This window comes from Pristiophorus japonicus, chromosome 5 (genome assembly GCF_044704955.1).
Source record: "Pristiophorus japonicus isolate sPriJap1 chromosome 5, sPriJap1.hap1, whole genome shotgun sequence".
In the NCBI taxonomy this organism is placed as follows: domain Eukaryota; kingdom Metazoa; phylum Chordata; class Chondrichthyes; family Pristiophoridae; genus Pristiophorus; species Pristiophorus japonicus.
Genome location: NC_091981.1, coordinates 98,412,263 through 98,433,112, shown reverse-complemented (window position 1 = coordinate 98,433,112; position 20,850 = coordinate 98,412,263). Strand labels below are relative to the sequence as shown.

Sequence of the window (20,850 nt, the reverse complement as noted above, 5' to 3'; positions counted from 1 at the left end):
TACCACGCTGTGGCCTTTGGAGGATGCCAACAGAGGCACAGAGGGAAGCTGCAGGCTCGTCTAAAAGGGAGTCGTGACGGCGGCAGGAGAGTAGGAAGGATCGGAGAGTAATGAAGGGTTGGGGTAGGGATTTACAAGGACAGAGTATTTGAGAGAGGAGAACGACAGGAGAGACTGGTCAGGGAGGGATAGAGAGAAAAGAAAAAGCGGGAGAAGGAAGTGGAAATAGAAGTGAATGGCTCGTGTCTGAAGCGGCAGCCAAAATGCACATGCAAATAGACATGGGGGGAATACATTGATGATTATAGTAGAATCAGTATAATCAGGCACAAGAGGTTTCTATTGTAACACCCCTGGGAATGCAATTGTATTACAGGTTGAGCATCCGAAATCTGGAGTTCCAAAATTCGGAATGTTCTGGAATCCGTGGCGAATCCGGACTTCCCCCGCCCCCTGGGCGGCCCGACCTGGGGCCCGCCCCCCCCCCCCCCCCCACCTTATCTCGCTGCCAGACCCCATCTACCTCGACCCAGGCAAAGACCTTCCAAAATCTGGAAATATCCGGAATGGCCTCGGTCCCGAGGTTTCCAGATTTCGGACGCTCAACCTGAACTAGATATTGGACAGTGTGGGAACACTCCTTAAAAAGTAAGACAGTCAGACGGCTTTCAGGAATCACCAGCACTGCTGTGCCAAGAGGCTATCTAAGGCAAATCTGAAACTTGTAACAATTATATTTGTAGGAAGTGCACACTATGTATAAGACTGGAATACATTATAAATCTTTTAAAGTGGTATTCCTTTTAGAAGTATGATTCCTAATAGTTGCTCCACATCTCCATTATGGGGTTGGCAGGTAAAAGTATTTTAATCAAGACAGTTTATGGAGGTAGTTAACCAAATAGTGATTCACAATGATGAGTGCTAACCAGCATTTTCTTACAGCCAGATATTGTGCTTCAGTACATTTTCTGTAGCTATTAATTGTTGTACGGTAGCCCAAGTTGGAGGTGTACCATTTGTGTCCTGGAGGCGTATGTAGTTAATTAATCTTGGCCTTGTGTTTATCATTATTACTAAACAATTTGAGAGATTAGTTTTACATGCTGAGATTTAAACAGTCGGATAAACGGAGCACTTCATGCAAAACAGGGCATTCCATTTGAGTTTCTGTGGAATGTTATTGGTGTATTTGTCTGATGAATCTAAGAAAACTTGTATTAATGTCCAGATTTACCTTCTGAAAATCAGGAGTTCCATTTAAAATATCTGCTGCAATCTTGCTTCTTCCCCTCAGCCCTCAAATGGAAGTAGAGTTTGTTTACCTAAATGCAAAATAAGGTGGTGAAACAAAAAAGCACTTTGTTTTAGATGGGAACATTAATGAAGTGGAAAACACAGTACTTAAAAATAAAACTAGATGATAAATTGTTGGCAGAACAAAAATACTGAGCTGGAAATACATTAAATAGAGCAATGAAATTTCATTTCAGCAATGTGAGAGAAAGAAACCAGGTGTGTCAAATAAAATGAGGAGTAGCATAAAATTAAATGATTAGTTCAAATCTTGTGCCTGTAATGTTCTTACTCTGCTTCCCCCATCCCAACCCTGTCAAGTATTGCACCTTTCCTAGGTTAGGTTTAATTTACCCCAAAGCTTTTTTTGGCGCACTTGAAGAGTTCCGCCCATTTTTTGGGGGCCTAAGTACGCCAAAAAAAAATGTTCTAAGTTTCCCCGTTGGATTTCTTCATTATGACGTGGCCTAACTTGTCCTTTTAATATTTGGGGTTGAGCCTTGATCTGTGCCAAAAAGATCTGGTTGCCACAGTAACCAGGGACACAATGTGAGCAGAGGCTGCAAAGTGAAACATACAGCCAGCTCCCATCACATTAAAACATATTGCATCAACTTAAAAACACAATAAGATATATTGCAGCAACTTACCTCCAATTAAAGCCAGTCCTGCTCCCCCGCCATTGGCCGAAGGGCTTGCCGGTCTGCTTGCGTAGCACGCCCCGAGCCCCTTGTCGGTCCAGCTCCAACTCTTTCTCCTCCCCTCCCACCCTCCCCAGCCCCAACTCTTTCTCCTCCTCTCCCACCCTCCCCAGCCGAGTGCCTTGCTGGTCCCAGTCCCCCATTCCTAGCCCTGGCCGAAGGGCTTGCCGGTCCCGGTTCTCCCCCAGCCCTGAGTGCCGTGCCGGTCCAGGTCCCAGCCCCAAGTGCCTTGCCAGTCCAGGTTCTCCCTCCCACCGCCCCCCCCCACCCTACTCCACACACACACACACACACACACACACACACACACACACACACACACACACACACACACACACACACCCCACAGCCCTGAGTACCCTGCCGGTCCAGGTTCTCTCTCCCTTCCCCCCCCCACCTCCCAAGCCCTGAGTGCCTTGCCGGTCCAGATCCCTCACTCCTAACCCTGGCCGAAGGGCTTGCCATTCCGCTCCCCCGCCCGACCCTGGCCCCGAGTGCCTTGCCAGTCGGCTCACCCTGGCCGAAGGGCTTGCTGGTTCGATCCCTGGCCCCGAGTGCCTTGCTGGTCCACTCCCCCACTCCTAGCCCTGGCCAAGTGGCTTCTCGGTCCGCTCCTCTGCCTTATCGCAGGCCGAATAGACTCCTCCCTCCTGGTCCCCCGCACCTAATTACTCCCGAAAGGCTTCCCCCTACATCCTCTCTTTCCCCCACCCCACCCCTCTCTCTCCCTCTCTTACCTTTCCTGCTGCTGCTGTCCGGGCATCTGCTGCACTTACCTGCACCGATTTCCTCACCTGCGCTGATTTCTTTTACTCTCCAGAATGTTTTTCTGCAGAGGCCACATACACCGGTCTAAGCAGAACTGGAGTAATTCTCAGCTGGTCAAACTTGCCTAAATGACCAAAATTGGAGTGGGTGGCAGGTTACGCCCCCTTTGGCTGAAAAAAAATCTTACCTAAAAAAAAAAATCGTAACTGAGTTACGCTGGTGCAAATTGATTGGGGAAACTCTTTTTTTTTTAAACAGGCCAAAAAAAGCAGCCTGCTCCAAAAAAAGACGCAAATCAGTGGGGCATATTGAGCCCAAGGTGTTACCTGTCCATTCTGCTTTTCTCAACTGTAATCACTTGTATCTGATCTTGCTTCAGAACTTGCAATGTACAGTAATTTTACAAAAGATAATTTATATCGGCAGCCATTCAAAAGAATTTAATCTGTTAGGAATTGGAGAATATAATCTAGGTAAAAATGGAAGCATTAGCAAAGATGAGGGATGATCAACTTCATCAATTTTTTTTATAATTTACATTACAATCTAATATTTAATATGCTGATATAGAATGGTAATTGCAATGTGCTAGTTTTTTTTTCTTTCATGGATCGGCAATGTCTTGAACTAATAGGGCTTTAAACTAATACAAGCGGTGGGTGGGAGGTTTCAGAAAAGGATAAATTCAGAAGCAGCAAGCAAAAAGTCAAAACTGTAGAACACAGTAGCGATTTAGGTAAAATAAGCAGAGTCATGAAGGGACAGAGAACCCAACGAGGGTAATGGGACTTTAGTGACGAAGGTGACATTAAGGAAAAATAGAAAAGTGTTCAAGCTAAAGGCACTATATCTAAATGCACAGATATAAATGGGTTTTATCGCATAGTCATTACGGAGATGTGGTTGCAGAGTGACCAAGGTTGGGAGCTAAATATTCCAGGATACTTGACTTTTAGAAGAAATTTTTTTTTTAAATGGAAAGGGGAATAACCCTGATAAAGGATGGAATAAAGACAGTAGAGAGAAAGAATCTTAGCTCGGAAAATCAAAGTGTAGAGTCAATTTGGGTGGAACCAAGAAACAACAAGGAACAGAAAACAGTGGTGGAAGTAGTTTATATGCTCCCTAGCAGTAATTGTAGTGTCAGACAGAGTATAAATCAGGAAATTAGAGGTGCATATAAACTGCATGGACTTTAATCTACATATAGACTGGGCAAACCAAATTTATAGTAATAGTGTGGAGGACGAGTTCGTGGAACGCATTCAAGATAGTTTTCCAGATCAATGAGATTTAGTATTGTGCAGTTAATTAATAACCTTGTTGTAAAGGAACATCTGGGGAAGAGTGTTCATAATATGATAAACTCTTTTATAAAAAAAAAAAAAATTCGAAGAGTGAATTATTTAAGTCCGAAACTAGGGTCTTAAATTGGAACAAAGCAAACTACATAGGTATCGGGTGAATTAGCTAAAGTAGATTGGGAAACTAGATTAAAAGATATGATGTAGGTAATCATTTAAAGAAATAATTCTTAACTTGCAAGAATAAATATTCCCCCAACGAATAAAAACTCCACGGAAAAAGTGGTCCAACCATGGCTAGTATAAAGTTAAATATAATAGATTAAAGGAAGGGGCTTATAATGTGGCCAAAAAGAGTAGTAAGCCTGAAGATTTTAGAATTCAGCAAGCTGACCAAGAAATTGATAGAGAAAAGAGAAAATGAGAGTAATCTAGCAAGAGACATAAAAGCAGATTCTAAAAGCTTCTATAACTGTGTAAAAAGGAAGAGATTAGTGAAAGTAAATGTGGGTCCCTTACAGGCAGAGACAGGAGAAATTATAATGGGCAATAAGTTAATGGCAGAGACATTGGGCCCAAATTTTCCCAAGGGTTGCACCGTTTTTTTTGGAGTAAGTAGCTTTTTTTGGAGTAACTTAAAAATCGCACATTTCCCCATTTAACTTGCTCCACTGTAAGTCAGTTAGTTAGGTTTTTTTTAAGTTTAGTTTTTTTTCTCCAAAAGGGGCGTGACCAGCCACTTACGCCTCTTCTGGCCATAGAAGCAAATTTGGCCAGCTGAAAGTTACTCCAAGCTAACTTAGGCCAGTGTATGTGGCTGCTTTTGTAGGCACAGAAAAACCTTACCGACATTTAAGAAATCCGTGTAGGTAGCCATAGATAGGGGGGTGGGGGAGTTAGAAGATTCCAAAGCACTAAAGACCTTCACAACATCAACACGACATTACAACATCTTCAGCGCAACAGCTGCACAACATCGTCAAAAATAAATGAAAGATAAATCAGCTACTGAAAATAGAGCAGTCCTACCTTGCCAACTGCAGAACGCACCAACTAGCTCTCCCACCAGGGCTAGGGGCGTCAGGCATGCATGACTAGGTAGGGGTGAGGGATTTTTACTTTTTACAGTTGACCCTAAATGTTGCGTGGTCCTAATGGAGGATGATTCAGTTTTGGTGCAAAATATCTTTTATAAATTTTGCAGTGCACTTATACGATACCAACAACAGCAAGAAAAAAAGTCTGCACCCATTCCTCACCCACATCTCGGGGAAAGTGCACTTCCTCATAGGGTCGGTGTTGGGGGCCCGGCTTGGGTCTGACCGGTGGCTGGTGAAGTGGGAGTGGCATTTGAGTCTCCAGCCTTTGTGCCCTTATTGCAGAAGCCAGCTCCCTCATGGCATTTGCCATCGTCTGCACACTCTCTGAAATGCCCGCCCTGACTTCCCGTCTTAGTGCAGAGATCTCACCCGACAGTGTCATGACCTCAGCATGCACCCTACTGATGGCCGCCTCAAGTGCTCGTGAGGGCATTGGTCTCCTCACTCAATGAAACAACCTGATTAACCTCTGCTGAGGGCTGCCTCTCAGGAGAGACTGGTAGGCTTCTCCTTGCCCTCATTGTGGGTCTGCCTAGTGGCGAGGCGCAGGCTGGGACGGTGGGGGATTGGGTGTCCCAAGATGAATTTCCCGACCGCCACTCGGACCTGCAACCTCGGAAGGTGTGAACCCATGGAAGGTTGCCAAGGAGCTAATGCAGGGTTTCTGGCAGTGTGATGCCCTGTGATATTTCCTGATCCATATCGCGCTCAGCATTCTCCTGAGCACACATTTCCATGGATCCCTCCTTCCCCCACCCGCCTTGGTCTGGAGCGCAAGCATCTGGATCCTCAGGATCTCAAGGAGTGTTGTCTTCTGCAAAAGACAACACAACAGTCAAATGGTTAGCAGCACAGGAGGGGGCAGGATGGGTGGCATGAGTAGTCCCACGTGTAGCAGGCCAGTCAGCAGGTTGATTTGAAGGGCGACTATACATTTTAATGACTCACCCTCACCCTCGTGTGTGGGTCCAGCTTGTGCAGAGCTGATTCTTTTTATGCCGGTGCGACTCAGCAAGGCAGCAACCCTCTGTTCCAGGGGTGACAATTGGTGCAGATTTGGCGGACCTCCTCCTGTTCGATTTCTCTCCCTCTTGTTGTGGATCAATTTCTTCTGCAAAGATGAAAATATTAATTTTCACACATGGTGCGATTCTGGTGGATGGGACACATACAGATGGTCACATTTTCCACTGCAATTCAATTTAAAGATGAAGATATTACTTACACTCACTACTTGACAAACGTCCTGCCATTTCTTCTGGCACTGACTTCCAGATCTTGAGGTGTTGACCCCAGTGGAGAATATCTTCTGCAATGGGGTTCCATCTTTTTCTCATTTCCTTGGGGGAGACCTTTGACGGACCACTCTTGCTGATATCCAGCTCCAGCCATTTCTCTTCAATTACAGTCACTAATTTCTCCCCTTCCTCATGGAGGAAATTCTTGGTTCGTCATGCACGCTCTTGCGCCATTCGTCCATTGGACTGAAGCGCAGGTAATGTTCAAAGATCACACTTACACCTATCCAGCACTCCTTTCCACTCCCTCAGCCACACACAAATCAATATTCAGACCTCACCTATATATATATGCTCCATAACCAATTATTCTGAGGATGCTCTCTCTTTAATTGGCCGATTGCCCAGCTTCCTGTTGCACTGCGCATGCGCGCAAACTAAACTGCCCATTGCGCATCCGCGCACACTCAAACGCTCATGCATGCCCCTGCCGGCACTCCACAACACACTGGGCCCAAGTCCCGCCCCCATGCCGGCTGCACTGAGCAAGCGCGGCCGAAGCTCCGCCCCCAACCCCAGGCTCTGCTGCGTGACGCCGATGGATCCGGACGATGAGGGAGCGGCCAAATTCGATTTTTGGCACTTTTTTTCCCCCAGGAAGTCGGCGCACCACCTCCAACTATGCTGCTCTAAGCGGCTGGGGAAATTTGGGGCCATAAAAACCAATACCTTGTATCTGTCTTCACAGTAGAAGAGACACAAAACATTCCGGAAATAGTGGGGAACCAAGGGTCTCGTGAGAATGAGGAATGTGTATAAATTTGTATTAGTAAAGAAATAGTACTGGAGAAATTAATGGGTCTAAAAGCAGACACATTCCATGGACCTGATGGCCAACAGCCTAAGGTTTTAAGAGGTGGATGCATTGGTTTTGATGATCCAGATTTCCCTAATTTTAGAATGGTCGCCGTGGATTGGAAGGTAGCAAACTTAACCCCGCTATTCAAAAAAGGAGGGAAAGAGAAACCGTGGAACTCTAGGTCAGTTAGCATGACATCAGAAGTAGGAAAATGCTAGAATCTATTACTAAGAAAATGGTAACAGGGCACTTGGAATATCGCTATGATTAGGCACAGGTAACGCAGTTTTATGAAAGGAAAATAGTGTTTGATAAATTTATTTTAGTTTTTTTAAAGGTGAAACTATCAAGGTAGGTTAGGGGGAAACCAGTGGATATAATGTATTTGGTCTTTCAAAAAGCATTCGACACTAAGCGGCTGCAGGTTGTCTTGGACAGGTTAGGTGAGTGGGCAAATAGATGACAGATGCAGTATAATGTGGATAAATGTGAGCTTATCCACTTTGGGGGCATAAACACACAAAGGCCGAATATTATCTGAATGGCGGCAGATTAGGAAAAGGGGAGATGCAACGAGACCTGGGTGTCCTGGTTCATCAGTCATTGAAAATTGGCATGCAAGTACAGCAGGCGGTGAAGAAGGCAAATGGTATGTTGGCCTTCATAGCTAGGGGATTTGAGTATAGGAGCAAGGAGGTCTTACTGTAGTTGGAATATTGTGTTCCGTTATGGTCTCCTAATCTGAGGAAGGACGTACTTGCTATTGAGGGAGTGCAGCGAAGATTCACCAGACTGATTCCCGGGATTGTTAGACTGACATATGAGGAGAGACTGCGTCAACTGGGTCTTTATTCACTGGAGTTTGGAAGGATGAGAGGGGATATCATAGAAACGTATAAGATTCTGACGGAACTGGACAGGTTAAATGCGGGAAGAATGTTCCCGATGTTGGGGAAGCCTCAGAACCAGGGGACGCAGTCTTAGGATAAGGGGTAGGCCATTTTTGAGATGAGGAGAAACTTCTTCAATCAGAGAGTTGTTAACCTGTGGAATTCCCCACCACAGAGAGTTGTTGATGCCAGTTCATTGGATTATTTCAAGAGGGAGTTAGATATGGCCCTTACGGCTGAAGGGATCAAGGGGTACGGAGAGAAAGCAGGAAAGGGGTATTGAGGGAATGATCAGCCATGATCTTATTGAATGGTGGTGCAGGCTCGAAGGGCCAAATGGCCTACTCCTGCACCTATTTTCTGTTTCTATAAGATGCCACACAAGAAGTTATTGCACAAAATTAGGGCTCATGGGTTTGGAGTAATATATTAGCATGGATTGGGGGCGGGGCAGGGGGGGCGGTCACAGTCTCAGAATAAGCGGTTGGCCATTTTGGATTGATGAGAAATTTCTTCACTCAAATGAATTCTCTACTCCAGAGTATTGTGTAAGCTTAGAGGTTGAGTATATTCAAGACGGATCAATAGATTTTTGGATACTAATACAATCGAGGTATAATGGGATTTTGAGGGAAGATGGAATTGAGGCAGAAGATCAGCCATGCTCTTATTGAATGGCCTATGCCTGCTCCTATTTCTTCTGGCTAGATCAAAGAATCAGGACATCCTGAGGTTGTGATTCTTGATTGATAGCTGTGTCTGGGGTGAAGATGTGGATCATCCTGCAAGTAGGGCAGAAACAATGATCCTTTGTAGTCCCTTCTAATTGACAACACTCTGGCCATCGATTTCCAATTACAACTTTATGTTGAGATATCTGCACTTAGCTAGTAGGTGAGTCTACACTCTAGCCAACAGAGGCTTGAGACGAGTTTGACTCCATGGTATTGTTTCACCTCATTTGAAATGCATACCTTTTTTTAAAAGGTTCAGTGTAAGTAAAGATAACTCCAAAGAAGCACCCTCTATTTTCATGTGTGTCATGAAGAATAGCAAAGTTTGTAAATTCCAGTAAATGAACTGTTTTGCACAAAACTCTGTTGACTCACCAGTTGCATGTCAAATAAATTGTCTGGTTTATAGCCTAACTAACTTAGGCCAGCGTATGTTGCCACTTCTGTCCGCACAGAAAAACCTTACCTAGAGTTAAGGAATCGGTGCAAGTAACTACATTTAAAGCACCACCAAGCACCAAACAAAGCACAAAAAGTAATAAGCATTCAATAAAAAAATAAAGAACTGAAGTAAATCTTATCTTGAACTAAAGTCAGCAGCGTCTGCCGTGCTGGAGTCCCTTCGGCCTGGGTTAGGGGAGGGAGAAGGCGGTGTCCTAAGGGAGGGGGGAGAATGCTCAATGCGGCAGGCTGCGGTGGGGTGGGGGACTGGGGGTGGTGAATGCTGGCATCTGAAGTGGAGGGAGGGAGAAGGCTGAAATCGGCAGGCGTGGGGGAGGGAAGGAGAGGAGAGAGAGAGAAGGCTGAAATCAACAGGCGAGGGGAGGGAGAATGCTCAACGCGGCAGGCAGACACCAAAACTAACTCGAGGCTTTCCTTTTTTTTTTAAAAAAGGCCGATTGCCAATGTTAATAGACCATTGCACATGCGCGACCGCTCCATCGCCCATGCGCAATGCTGCCGGCACTGAAACCGACGCTGGACCCTAGCCCCGCCCTCCTGCCGGCTCTCTCGCCAGCACATTCTAGCTCCGCCCCCCTCTCAGTCCTGCGCCACGCTGCGGCTGAAGACGTCCTGAGGATCGGCCAGAATTGCAGATTATCTTTTCGGCGCATTTTTTCTTCCAGGAAGTTGGCGGACCTCCATGAGATGTGACATTTTTTAAGGGGGGGGAAAAACTTCAGCCCATAATCACAGCGACTAAGGAAATTAGTGAACTGATTTGAGGAGACTGTATTTCAAAGGACATATGCGTCTGGATAATCGGAATAACATCTAAGCCCAGAAAATGTTGAGGGAAGGTGGTTAACTTTACTCCGATAAATATTACTAAGAATTGGGTTTCAAGCAGAGTGAAGAGTATGTCCTGAGAATACTGGGAATTAGTGAGTAAAGCCAACTATGACTGCAACTACCGCTTCTTTCGATAATAAAATAGTGGAAATGGGCTACTACATAATAGGTGTCATAAAGAACAATGTCCAAGGAAGAATTAGCTAAGACAATTTCTGACGGTCCTAAGATTTACAAACATGTGACCGGGCTTTCTCTGAGGCATTCTGTGCAGGAGAGAGAGAGAAACATTGCTTTTAAAACAATTCTTAAGGAAAATTATACTACCCCCAACCCCCCCCCCCCCTCCCCATTCACCAGCATCAAATCAGGGAATAAGGAATATTTTGGTCAGAGTAATCTCCCCACCTACATTTTAACTTTAGAGCCTTAAGTATATGCTTCGCGTGTTGGGCATGTGCAGAAAGGGTGTTATGTTTAACGTGGAAAATTTATCTCCGTTCTTAAAAACAGTAGTATTTTAATGCTGTGCCAAAATTTTTTTAAACTTGAGCCTTATTTTTTGGGCGTTATTTTGGCATTAAAAAAAACTGCTGTTAATCACAAATAACACCAAAAAACAGTGCTATTCTTAAATGTGGAATTTCTAGCCCAGGTAGGGTCGTGAGCTTCTTACTCAAGTTTCTGTGATACTTTCTCCAATTTATTTGAATTGATCTTAATTGGCCTTAGCCTGTAAATTATTTTTGTGTAAGAAAATTACTTTGATATGCAAATCCTTCAGCAAACAGCAACAATCCTTGCGGGTCAATGGAGGCAGTGCGGAGATACAGCTGAGTGTTGTCAGCATTGATGTGAAAGCTGACCCTACTTCAATAGAGGGTAAAACCAGGCAATATAAAAAAATATATAATGGTTGCACCTGATCCTGTCAGTTTCCCAACAGATGGGTTAAATTGCTCCCACATTGCCTGTGTTTCCTGATGGTGTCATTGGAGAGATTATATAAATTAAGGGAAAGGGGCAAACAATGGACCCAGGGGTATATCAGAGATAACTGCAAGCACTGGAAGCGAAATAAATTGGAGGAGCTATTGGAGGCTATTGTGTGTTTATGCTGCAACAAAGGGAACAAAAACGCAAAAGAGCAGTGAAAATAGCTTGCTGCTTTCAGTAGGATCTAATATCTGCCAGTTAGTTGCTGTCCACTTGTGGAGACAATTGAGGGTCTGACTCAAATCTCAAATCAACACCATCTGACATCTTTATGTCATAACCCAAGTCATTACAATGTTCCTCTGGATACTATTTTGGTAAGGAGCACAGAATTTGCTGCAAATCCTTGCAGCCTTCAGCAGTTGCTGAATTTTTACCAATAACATTTCTTTACAAGATAACCATCTGCTGACTGCTCAGTCTTTTATCGTTCCCCAAAAAGTTGGGAAATTAATTTGCCATAATTTTATTGAAACAATGACAACATAAAAGAGGAGATGTTAGCAATGACATAGTTGCAATCTAGATAGGCTGTCAAATTGAAACATTCTCGCAGTCTGAGCCAAATTTATTTTGTCTACTTTCTGGAATAAAACCAAAGATTGGCCTAACTAATTCTTGGTTTATCTTATCTTTCACTCTTCAGTCTTGGTAATGTCCAGCACTATGGACCTTGGCTCTTCACCTAGGCTCCTCAATACAAACATTTCTACTCTCAACTGTAAGATTTATTATTGCAGACAATCTACCAATATAGCAATCTCCCTTGAGAAGTAGGGTTGGTGAGGGGGAAATTAGGCTTTTCATCACTAGCACACTAATTGAATATTTTTAGATACATGCCTCTAAAAGGACACCTTTTAGAATATTAAAAAAACATCTAAGGCAACAGGTTCCACAGGAAGTGTCAAAATATGAAACATTAGCAAGGAGAATTTTGGTCAACTCAGATGCCAAATTCAGTTTTCAAAGGAAGCGGAAAATATTTCAGATAATTTTATGGGATAGTTGCTGCTTCAACAGCAACAACTTGTGTGTGTAGTGCCTCTTAACGCTGAGGCGCTTCACAGAAGCATTATCAAACAAAATTCGACACCAGACCATATAAGGGGATATTAGGGCAGTTGATCAAAAATTTGGTTAAAGAGGTAGGTTTTAAGGAGTGTCTTAAAGGAGGAAAGAGGGGTTTAGGACTTTGGCAGTTGAAGACACGGTCATCAGTGGGGATGTGCAAGAGGCCAGATTTGGAGGAACATAAAGATTGCGGTGGGTTGTTGGGCTGGAGTAGGTTAGAAGTGGGGAGGGGTGAGGCCATGGAGTGACTTGAAAACAAGGATGAGATTTTTAAAATTGAGGCGTTGCTGGACCAGGAAACAATGTAGGTCAGCGAGCACAGAGGTTATGGGTGAACGGGGCTTGGATGCGAGTTAGGAAAAGTGCAGCAGAGTTTTGGCTGAGCTTTAATTTATGTATGATGGAAGATGGTTAAGAGAGCATTTGAATAGACAAATCTAAAGATAAGAATGGCATGATTGAGGGTTTCAGCAGCAGATGAGCTGAGGCATTGGCTGATACGGAGGTGGAAGTAGGGCGTCTTGGTGATGGAGAGGATATGGGGTTGGAAGGCTCATATCTGGGTCAAATACAATACCAAAATTGCGAATGATCTGATTCAGCCTCATGGTCATCAGGGAAGAGGGATGGAGTTGTCAGCTAGAGAACACCATAGTTTCAGTCTTCCCAATATTTAGCTGCAGGAAATTTCTGCTCATTCAGTACTGGATATCAGGCAAGCAGTGTGACAAATCAGAAACAGTGGAGGGTTCGAGAGAGGTGGTGGTGAGGTCGAGCTGGCTGTTGTCAGCGTACACATGGAATCTGACATGCTTTTGGATGATGTCACTAAGGGGAGTATGTAGATGAGAAGTTGGAGATGGCCAAGGATAGATCCTTGGGGACTCCAGAGGTAATAGAAACATAGAAACATAGAAAATAGGTGCAGGAGTAGGCCATTCGGCCCTTCTAGCCTGCACCGCCATTCAATGAGTTCAATGCTGAACATTCAACTTCAGTACCCCATTCCTGCTTTCTCGCCATACCCCTTGATCCCCCTAGTAGTAAGGACCTCATCTAACTCCTTTTTGAATATATTTAGTGAATTGGCCTCAACAACTTTCTGTGGTAGAGAATTCCACAGGTTCACCACTCTCTGGGTGAAGAAGTTCCTCCGCATCTCGGTCCTAAATGGCTTACCCCTTATCCTTAGACTGTGACCTCTGGTTCTGGACTTCCCCAACATTGGGAACATTCTTCCTGCATCTAACCTGTCTAACCCCGTCAGAATTTTAAATGTTTCTATGAGGTCCCCTCTCATTCTTCTGAACTCCAGTGAATACAAGCCCAGTTGATCCAGTCTTTCTTGATAGGTCAGTCCCGCCATCCCGGGAATCAGTCTGGTGAACCTTCGCTGCACTCCCTCAATAGCAAGAATGTCCTTCCTCAGGTTAGGAGACCAAAACTGTACACAATACTCCAGGTGTGGCCTCACCAATGCCCTGTACAACTGTAGCAACACCTCCCTGCCCCTGTACTCAAATCCCCTTGCTATGAAGGCCAACATGCCATTTGCTTTCTTAACCGCCTGCTGCACCTGCATGCCAACCTTCAATGACTGATGTACCATGACACCCAGGTCTCTTTGCACCTCCCCTTTTCCTAATCTGTCACCATTCAGATAATAGTCTGTCTCTCTGTTTTTACCACCAAAGTGGATAACCTCACATTTATCCACATTATACTTCATCTGCCAAGCATTTGCCCACTCACCTAACCTATCCAAGTCGCTCTGCAGCCTCACAGCATCCTCCTCGCAGCTCACACTGCCACCCAACTTAGTGTCATCCGCAAATTTGGAGATACTACATTTAATCCCCTCGTCTAAATCATTAATGTACAGTGTAAACAGCTGGGGCCCCAGCACAGAACCTTGCGGTACCCCACTAGTCACTGCCTGCCATTCTGAAAAGTACCCATTTACTCCTACTCTTTGCTTCCTGTCTGACAACCAGTTCTCAATCCATGTCAGTACACTACCCCCAATCCCATGTGCTCTAACTTTGCACATCAATCTCTTGTGTGGGACCTTGTCGAACGCCTTCTGAAAGTCCAAATATACCACATCAACTGGTTCTCCCTTATCCACTCTACTGGAAACATCCTCAAAAAATTCCAGAAGATTTGTCAAGCATGATTTCCCTTTCACAAATCCATGCTGACTTGGACCTATCATGTCACCTCTTTCCAAATGCACTGCTATGACATCCTTAATAATTGATTCCATCATTTTACCCACTACCGATGTCAGGCTGACCGGTCTATAATTCCCTGTTTTCTCTCTCCCTCCTTTTTTAAAAAGTGGGGTTACATTGGCTACCCTCCACTCCATAGGAACTGATCCAGAGTCAATGGAATGTTGGAAAATGACTGTCAACGCATCCACTATTTCCAAGGCCATCTCCTTAAGTACTCTGGGATGCAGTCCATCAGGCCCTGGGGATTTATCGGCCTTCAATCCCATCAATTTCCCCAACACAATTTCCCGGCGAATAAGGATTTCCCTCAGTTCCTCCTCCTTACTAGACCCCCCGACCCCTTTTATAACCGGAAGGTTGTTCGTGTCCTCCTTCGTGAATACCGAACCAAAGTACTTGTTCAATTGGTCCGCCATTTCTTTGTTCCCTGTTATGACTTCCCCTGATTCTGACTGCAGGGGACCTATGTTTGTCTTTACTAACCTTTTTCTCTTTACATATCTATAGAAACTTTTGCAATCCGTCTTAATGTTCCCTGCAAGCTTCTTCTCATACTCCATTTTCCCTGCCCTAATCAAACCCTTTGTCCTCCTCTGCTGAGTTCTAAATTTCTCCCAGTCCCCAGGTTCGCTGCTATTTCTGGCCAATTTGTATGCCACTTCCTTGGCTTTAATACTATCCCTGATTTCCCTAGATAGCCACGGTTGAGCCACCTTCCCTTTTTTATTTTTATGCCAGACAGGAATGTACAATTGTTGTAGTTCATCCATGCGGTCTCTAAATGTCTGCCATTGCCCATCCACAGTCAACCCCTTAAGTATCATTCGCCAATCCATCCCAGCCAATTCACGCCTCATACCTTCAAAGTTAGCCTTCTTTAAGTTCTGGACCATGGTCTCTGAATTAACTGTTTCATTCTCCATCCCAATGCAGAATTCCACCATATTATGGTCACTCTTCCCCAAGGGGCCTCGCACAACGAGATTGCTAATTAATCCTCTCTCATTACATAACACCCAGTCTAAGATGGCCTCCCCCCTAGTTGGTTCCTCGACATATTGGTCTAAAAAACCATCCCTTATGCACTCCAGAAAATCCTCCTCCACCGTATTGCTTCCAGTTTGGTTAGCCCAATCTATGTGCATATTAAAGTCACCCATTATAACTGCTGCACCTTTATTGCACGCACCCCTAATTTCCTGTTTGATGCCCTCCCCAACATCACTACTTACTGTTTAGAAGTCTGTACACAACTCCCACTAATGTTTTTTGCCCTTTGGTGTTCTGCAGCTCTACCCATATAGATTCCACATCATCCAAGCTAATATCCTTCCTAACTATTGCCTTAATCTCCTCCTTAACCAGCAATGCTACCCCACCTCCTTTTCCTTTTATTCTATCCTTCCTGAATGTTGAATACCCCTGGATGTTGAGTTCCCAGCCCTGCTCATCCTGGAGCCACGTCTCCGTAATCCCAATCACATCATATTTGTTAACATCTATTTGCACAGTTAATTCATCCACCTTATTGCGGATACTCCTTGCATTAAGACACAAAGCCTTTAGGCTTGTTTTTTTAACACCCTCTGTCCTTTTAGAATTTTGCTGTACAATGGCCCTTTTTGTTCTTTGCCTTGGGTTTCTCTGCCCTCCACTTTTCCTCATCTCCTTTCTGTCTTTTGTTTTTGCCTCCTTTTTGTTTCCCTCTATCTCCCTGCATTGGTTCCCATCCCCCTGCCATATTAGTTTAACTCCTCCCCAACAGCACTAGCAAACACTCCCCCGAGGACATGGTGTTGGATTGGGATTCTTGAGTCGAGAAGGGTGAGGGAGGATAATTTACCACAGTCACAGTCACATAGGATGTCATTTGTGACTGATTATGGCCGTTTCGTGTCTCTGGCAGGGGCGGCAACCTGATGGGAGAGATTCAAACGTCGAAAGATGGGCATGGATTTATGAGGCGACAACATATTCAAAGAATTTGGAGGGGAAAGGGAGGTTGGAGATGGGACAGTAGTTTGCAAGGACAGATGGTCAAGAGTGGCCTTATGAGGAGGTGGTGATGACTGATTTAAAGGACCACCCAAGGAGAGGGAATCTTTAACAATATTAGCTAACATGGGACAGGAAGGGAAGTTGGGTGGTCAGCAGTTTGATGGGTCAACGGTCACAGGAACAGGGGGCGAGTCTTGTAACAAGATGAGATCAGAGAGGCAATGAGGGGAGATAGGAGAGAAACTGGGGAAAGATGAGAGTTCAGGGCTACGGCAGGGGGGAACGTTAGGGTGAGTTTGACTTGGCCTCCCGCCGGCTCCACGCGCTCCTCCCGCTTGTTATTGGAGATGATGGTGTTGGAGGCAATGGAAAGGGGCATAGAGATGATTTCCGTGAAGAGAAGCCAGGGGTTATCTTTGGATTCCAGGATGATCCTGGAATAGTGAGCAGTTTTGGCAGATGAAAGCAGGACCCAAGTAGTCCAGCCAGATCTGGCGATGAATGGCTAAAGTAGTTGTCTGCCATAAACATTTAACTCTGTGCCCCTTGTACATAAGGGAGTGGGTATGAGGCTGTACCGGAGGACCGACCAGGGTGAGAGAGTAATAGTTTAACAGGGAAAAGGGCATCAAAGGTGGAGGTGAGGGTGCGACTGAGTATATAGGAAGCTGTAGAAATGTTCTTGTGAATGGAGAGCCAAAGGCTAGACAGTTAGGAATTTCAGTGCCGTTGTAGAGTTTTTTTCACTGAGTGGACACAGAAGGAAGTGCGGTTGGAAAGGGAATGTGGGTGGAAAACGATACCAGGAATTGATCAGACATGGCCTTATCTGTGATTGAAATAATGGGAATAGAGGCCATGTGATATGACAAAGTTGAGGGTGTGGCTGTGAATATGGGTAAGGGAGTATATATGAAAGAAGAGATTAAAGGAGGATAGAGGGCCAATGAACTCTGAGGAGAGAACATGATGAGTTGAAATGGAATAAAATCACCGAGGATGAGAAGTCGCTCGCTCGGTACGGAGTTTGGGAGAGGAAAACAGTGAAGATATCGCTGAGAAGCTTGGCATGGTACTTGGGGGCAGTAGAGAATGAGGATTTTAAATGAGGCGAGGGGGATGGAACCAAGGGCTAGAAAATCGGCGACTTTGAAAGTGTTTTTTTTGTGCTATTTCACTATATTTGGCGAACAAACGGCCAGCGGGAATTTCGGTGACATTTTGCGGCAGTGATTTTCAAATACCGTTGGGGAGAGGAGCACCGCCATGCAAGACCCGAAATAATAGCGTTTTTGCTAAAAATTTAGCTCGCTGCGCACCCATACTTTGCGTGAAAAATACTGACGTAAAAAGCTGCATTGCAGCCTTTGGAGCAGCAGTGTAAGTATGAAGACCTGCAAAAAAGTAGTTAAAGTTCTTATTTTTTAATTATTTTTCAGCGATTCGATAGATAAGCGTCCTGTAAATGTTTTGTGAATTTTTTTATTCCAATTTATTTTTGGGTGGTTTTCCGCCCTCCCAAACCTGCAGCAGTGTCGGTCTCGGACTAAAGTTGGCAAGGATTGCGGTTTGCGCCGTGAATCCTCGTGCAACACCGATTTTTTTTTTTTTTAACCACTGCGCAAATTAAAGCTTGAATTTCTAGCCTGATAGCGAACGATAACGGTAATTTCGGCACAAAAAAATGTTTCGCTGAGAACCGAATTTCTAGCCCCAAGTAAGGTGCTCAAAGGAGGAGAAGGTGCCAGAGGAGTGGTTGGGTAGACTAAGGTGTGATTTTGTGATCAGTCACGCCACCACTGCAGCAGGTTTGGGTGGGAGAAGGTATGGCCAGGAGGGATCCTTCATGTCTACACAAATATAGACAAATGCTGAAGGTGTGTCACAGTAGATGTACTTGAGAAAGGACTGGTTAAATTTCTAGCACAGAGCATTGGGTGTATATTTTCCATTTACGCTTCTTGACAATGATGTGTGCAACAAGTAGTTAAAGTTCCATCCAAAGGAAGAAGAAAAGAAGAATGCTATAATTCTAGATTCACCTTCTGTTTGCTGATCACAGATTAAATGGAAAAATCTGTGACTAATCTCTGTCAGCCGTGCAAAGAAAATATGGCAATAGCAGACAAGAGGTAAAATTTGAAGGTAGAAAAAAATGGTGCCTATTAGCAGCAGCACATTGTTTGGTATTGCTAAATGCTGGATGAAGGTTTGCACCTGCAGTTCTCTACACAGTGAGCTCCAGATTTCAGTAGTTCCACCAGGAGACTTCGAGGAGAATTTCAAGAAGGGAGAAGTCTGGGGGAGAGTAATGCAAAATTGCTCCTGTACACAAGCTATTGGCTAGTTTCAGGAAAATATCAGGAACATTGAAGTAAAGTCAAACCAAAATAACTGAAAACCGTGCTTCACTTTTCAAATACTTCCATGCTTAATCTTTTTTTTTAAAAAGTCATTCCGACCAATGTTGATTCTTTGATGGGGATACTTTCTGACATTTTGCGTATGTCAAATCTGGTGTGATTTTGAATATGCCTTTCAAAAAAAAATTTAAATGCTTCATAGGGTATACATGTAAATGTTACCCTTGAAAATGCAAGCCAAAAGTTTTGTGCACAAGTTGTAATATTTAGTTGTAATGCTGTGAACTGTTCCATTGCTGTACTGTACTAATAGCAAAAACATCACAGATCTTTTTCAAAGCAGTAGTGAATTTTGAATTTTCCAGTTGCAGAGAGGCAGTCTATCCAAACAGATGTCATTCCAAATTAGCCCAGGTTTTCCCCTCGCTTATTCCAGCAGCCAGTCAAAGGTGGCAGCGTGGCTGCAAAGTTCCGAAGATATAGATAAATGTTCAAAAGGTGAGAATACTTACTTTTATGGAATGCAACAGTTGACCAAAATACTTAAGAATAAAATGGCCATTTACCTTCACTGAATTGTAGTACTTTCTACAGATTTTTGTTTGACTACCTTTCTCTTCTCTTCTCTCCCTGCCCCCATCACTGTGTTCACACATGCACAGATTGTGCTTGTGCCAGTGGTGCGTGTTGCAGCATTATCATTTAACTTCTGGGACCAACCTTTGAATACAGATTAAAATGCATTTGGGCAGTCTTAATATAGTCTCTCATGGGCATGCATTCATAACACAAAACTCCTAGTCTGTTCTCTCTAGCAGTCATGTTTTGTTCCTATGGTCTTTTGCATATGATTAATCTATAAAGTGTGTTGTGGATGTTTTTGTTTTGCATGTTGCGTTGCGCATGGGTTTGAGAATCTAAATATGTATTGTCATCTTTTGATGCAAGCTTTATTCTAATAAAGTTTTTTTTTCTTTTTAGATCTTTCTCAATGTCATTCCAGTTTAACAGAATTGGCACAGCTTTTACAAAGCATGGAGGTTATTCACAGGACCTACTCGGCACCAGCTATAAATGCTATGCAGGTATAACAGTCAAATGCATTTGCTCACCTTGGTATAAGCTGAAGCAAAAATAAGTGAACATTGCTTTTACTTTCAGGAGGTGAACTAGAAATTCCAATAAAATAGACTCTCTTCCATTTAAAGCGGATTGTTTTCTAATAAAATTGCTTCTTTTCTCCTTTGGTAAAGGGATATGTCTTTGAAAGTCCCAAAAAGGAAAAACGTGTTCAGAGAAGGTGGCGCACCAAAAGTTTTGGCAAAGATGCTAAATCAACACTTCAGGTGATGATACTTTAAAATGGAGGCTGTGTTTATACATTACTTTTGTCATTTCAAACATTACACTAATGTGATCATTTTGAAGGGTAATTCTCGTCATTACTAGCCTTACAGTTATCAATCTTGGAAAAGATTTAGCGGTGACTATTAAAGAAAATTCACTTATCAATCTATATGCCTCTATGTTGGATTAATTATGTTCATGTTTTCACACTCTTGCCCCCACCCCTGCTCACCCCCACACACTTGTGTGGTAGTTGTCTTTCAAAACTTTGATCTGGCGTTGCTGTATGTTGTTACTGCCCCAGGGCTCGATATTCCAATGTTAAACCAATTCTAAGGCCCCAAGTTTCCACATGATTTGCGTCTGATGGAGAACGGACTATCTTAGAAATCGCAATTCTCCACATTTTTATTTCTGCAGTTCTAGTCAGTTAGAACAGTTCCACTTTGGAACAGAATTTTTTCTTCAAAAGGGGGCGTGTCCGGCCACTGACGCCTGATTTGAAAGTTTCCACAGTGAAAACGTACTCCAAACTAACTTAGAATGGAGCAAGTGAAGATTTTTGTAGAACTGAAAAAACCTGTTCTACACATTAAAAAATCAGGCGCAGGTTACAAATTAGGCGTCCAGAATGGGGGGGGGGGGGGGGAGG

At 43.9% G+C, this 20,850-nt stretch overlaps 1 protein-coding gene across 1 annotated transcript in view; it reads left to right on the top strand.

Moving 5' to 3' along the window:
• Positions 1 to 20,850, top strand: part of osbpl3b (oxysterol binding protein-like 3b) — a 323,848-nt gene that overhangs the window by 145,386 nt on the left and 157,612 nt on the right. Inside the window, exons 8-10 of the mRNA XM_070880189.1 lie at positions 19,217 to 19,349; positions 19,833 to 19,936; positions 20,105 to 20,197. Of these exons, the coding sequence (XP_070736290.1) occupies positions 19,217 to 19,349; positions 19,833 to 19,936; positions 20,105 to 20,197 (330 nt within the window). The remainder of the gene's footprint in view (positions 1 to 19,216; positions 19,350 to 19,832; positions 19,937 to 20,104; positions 20,198 to 20,850) is intronic.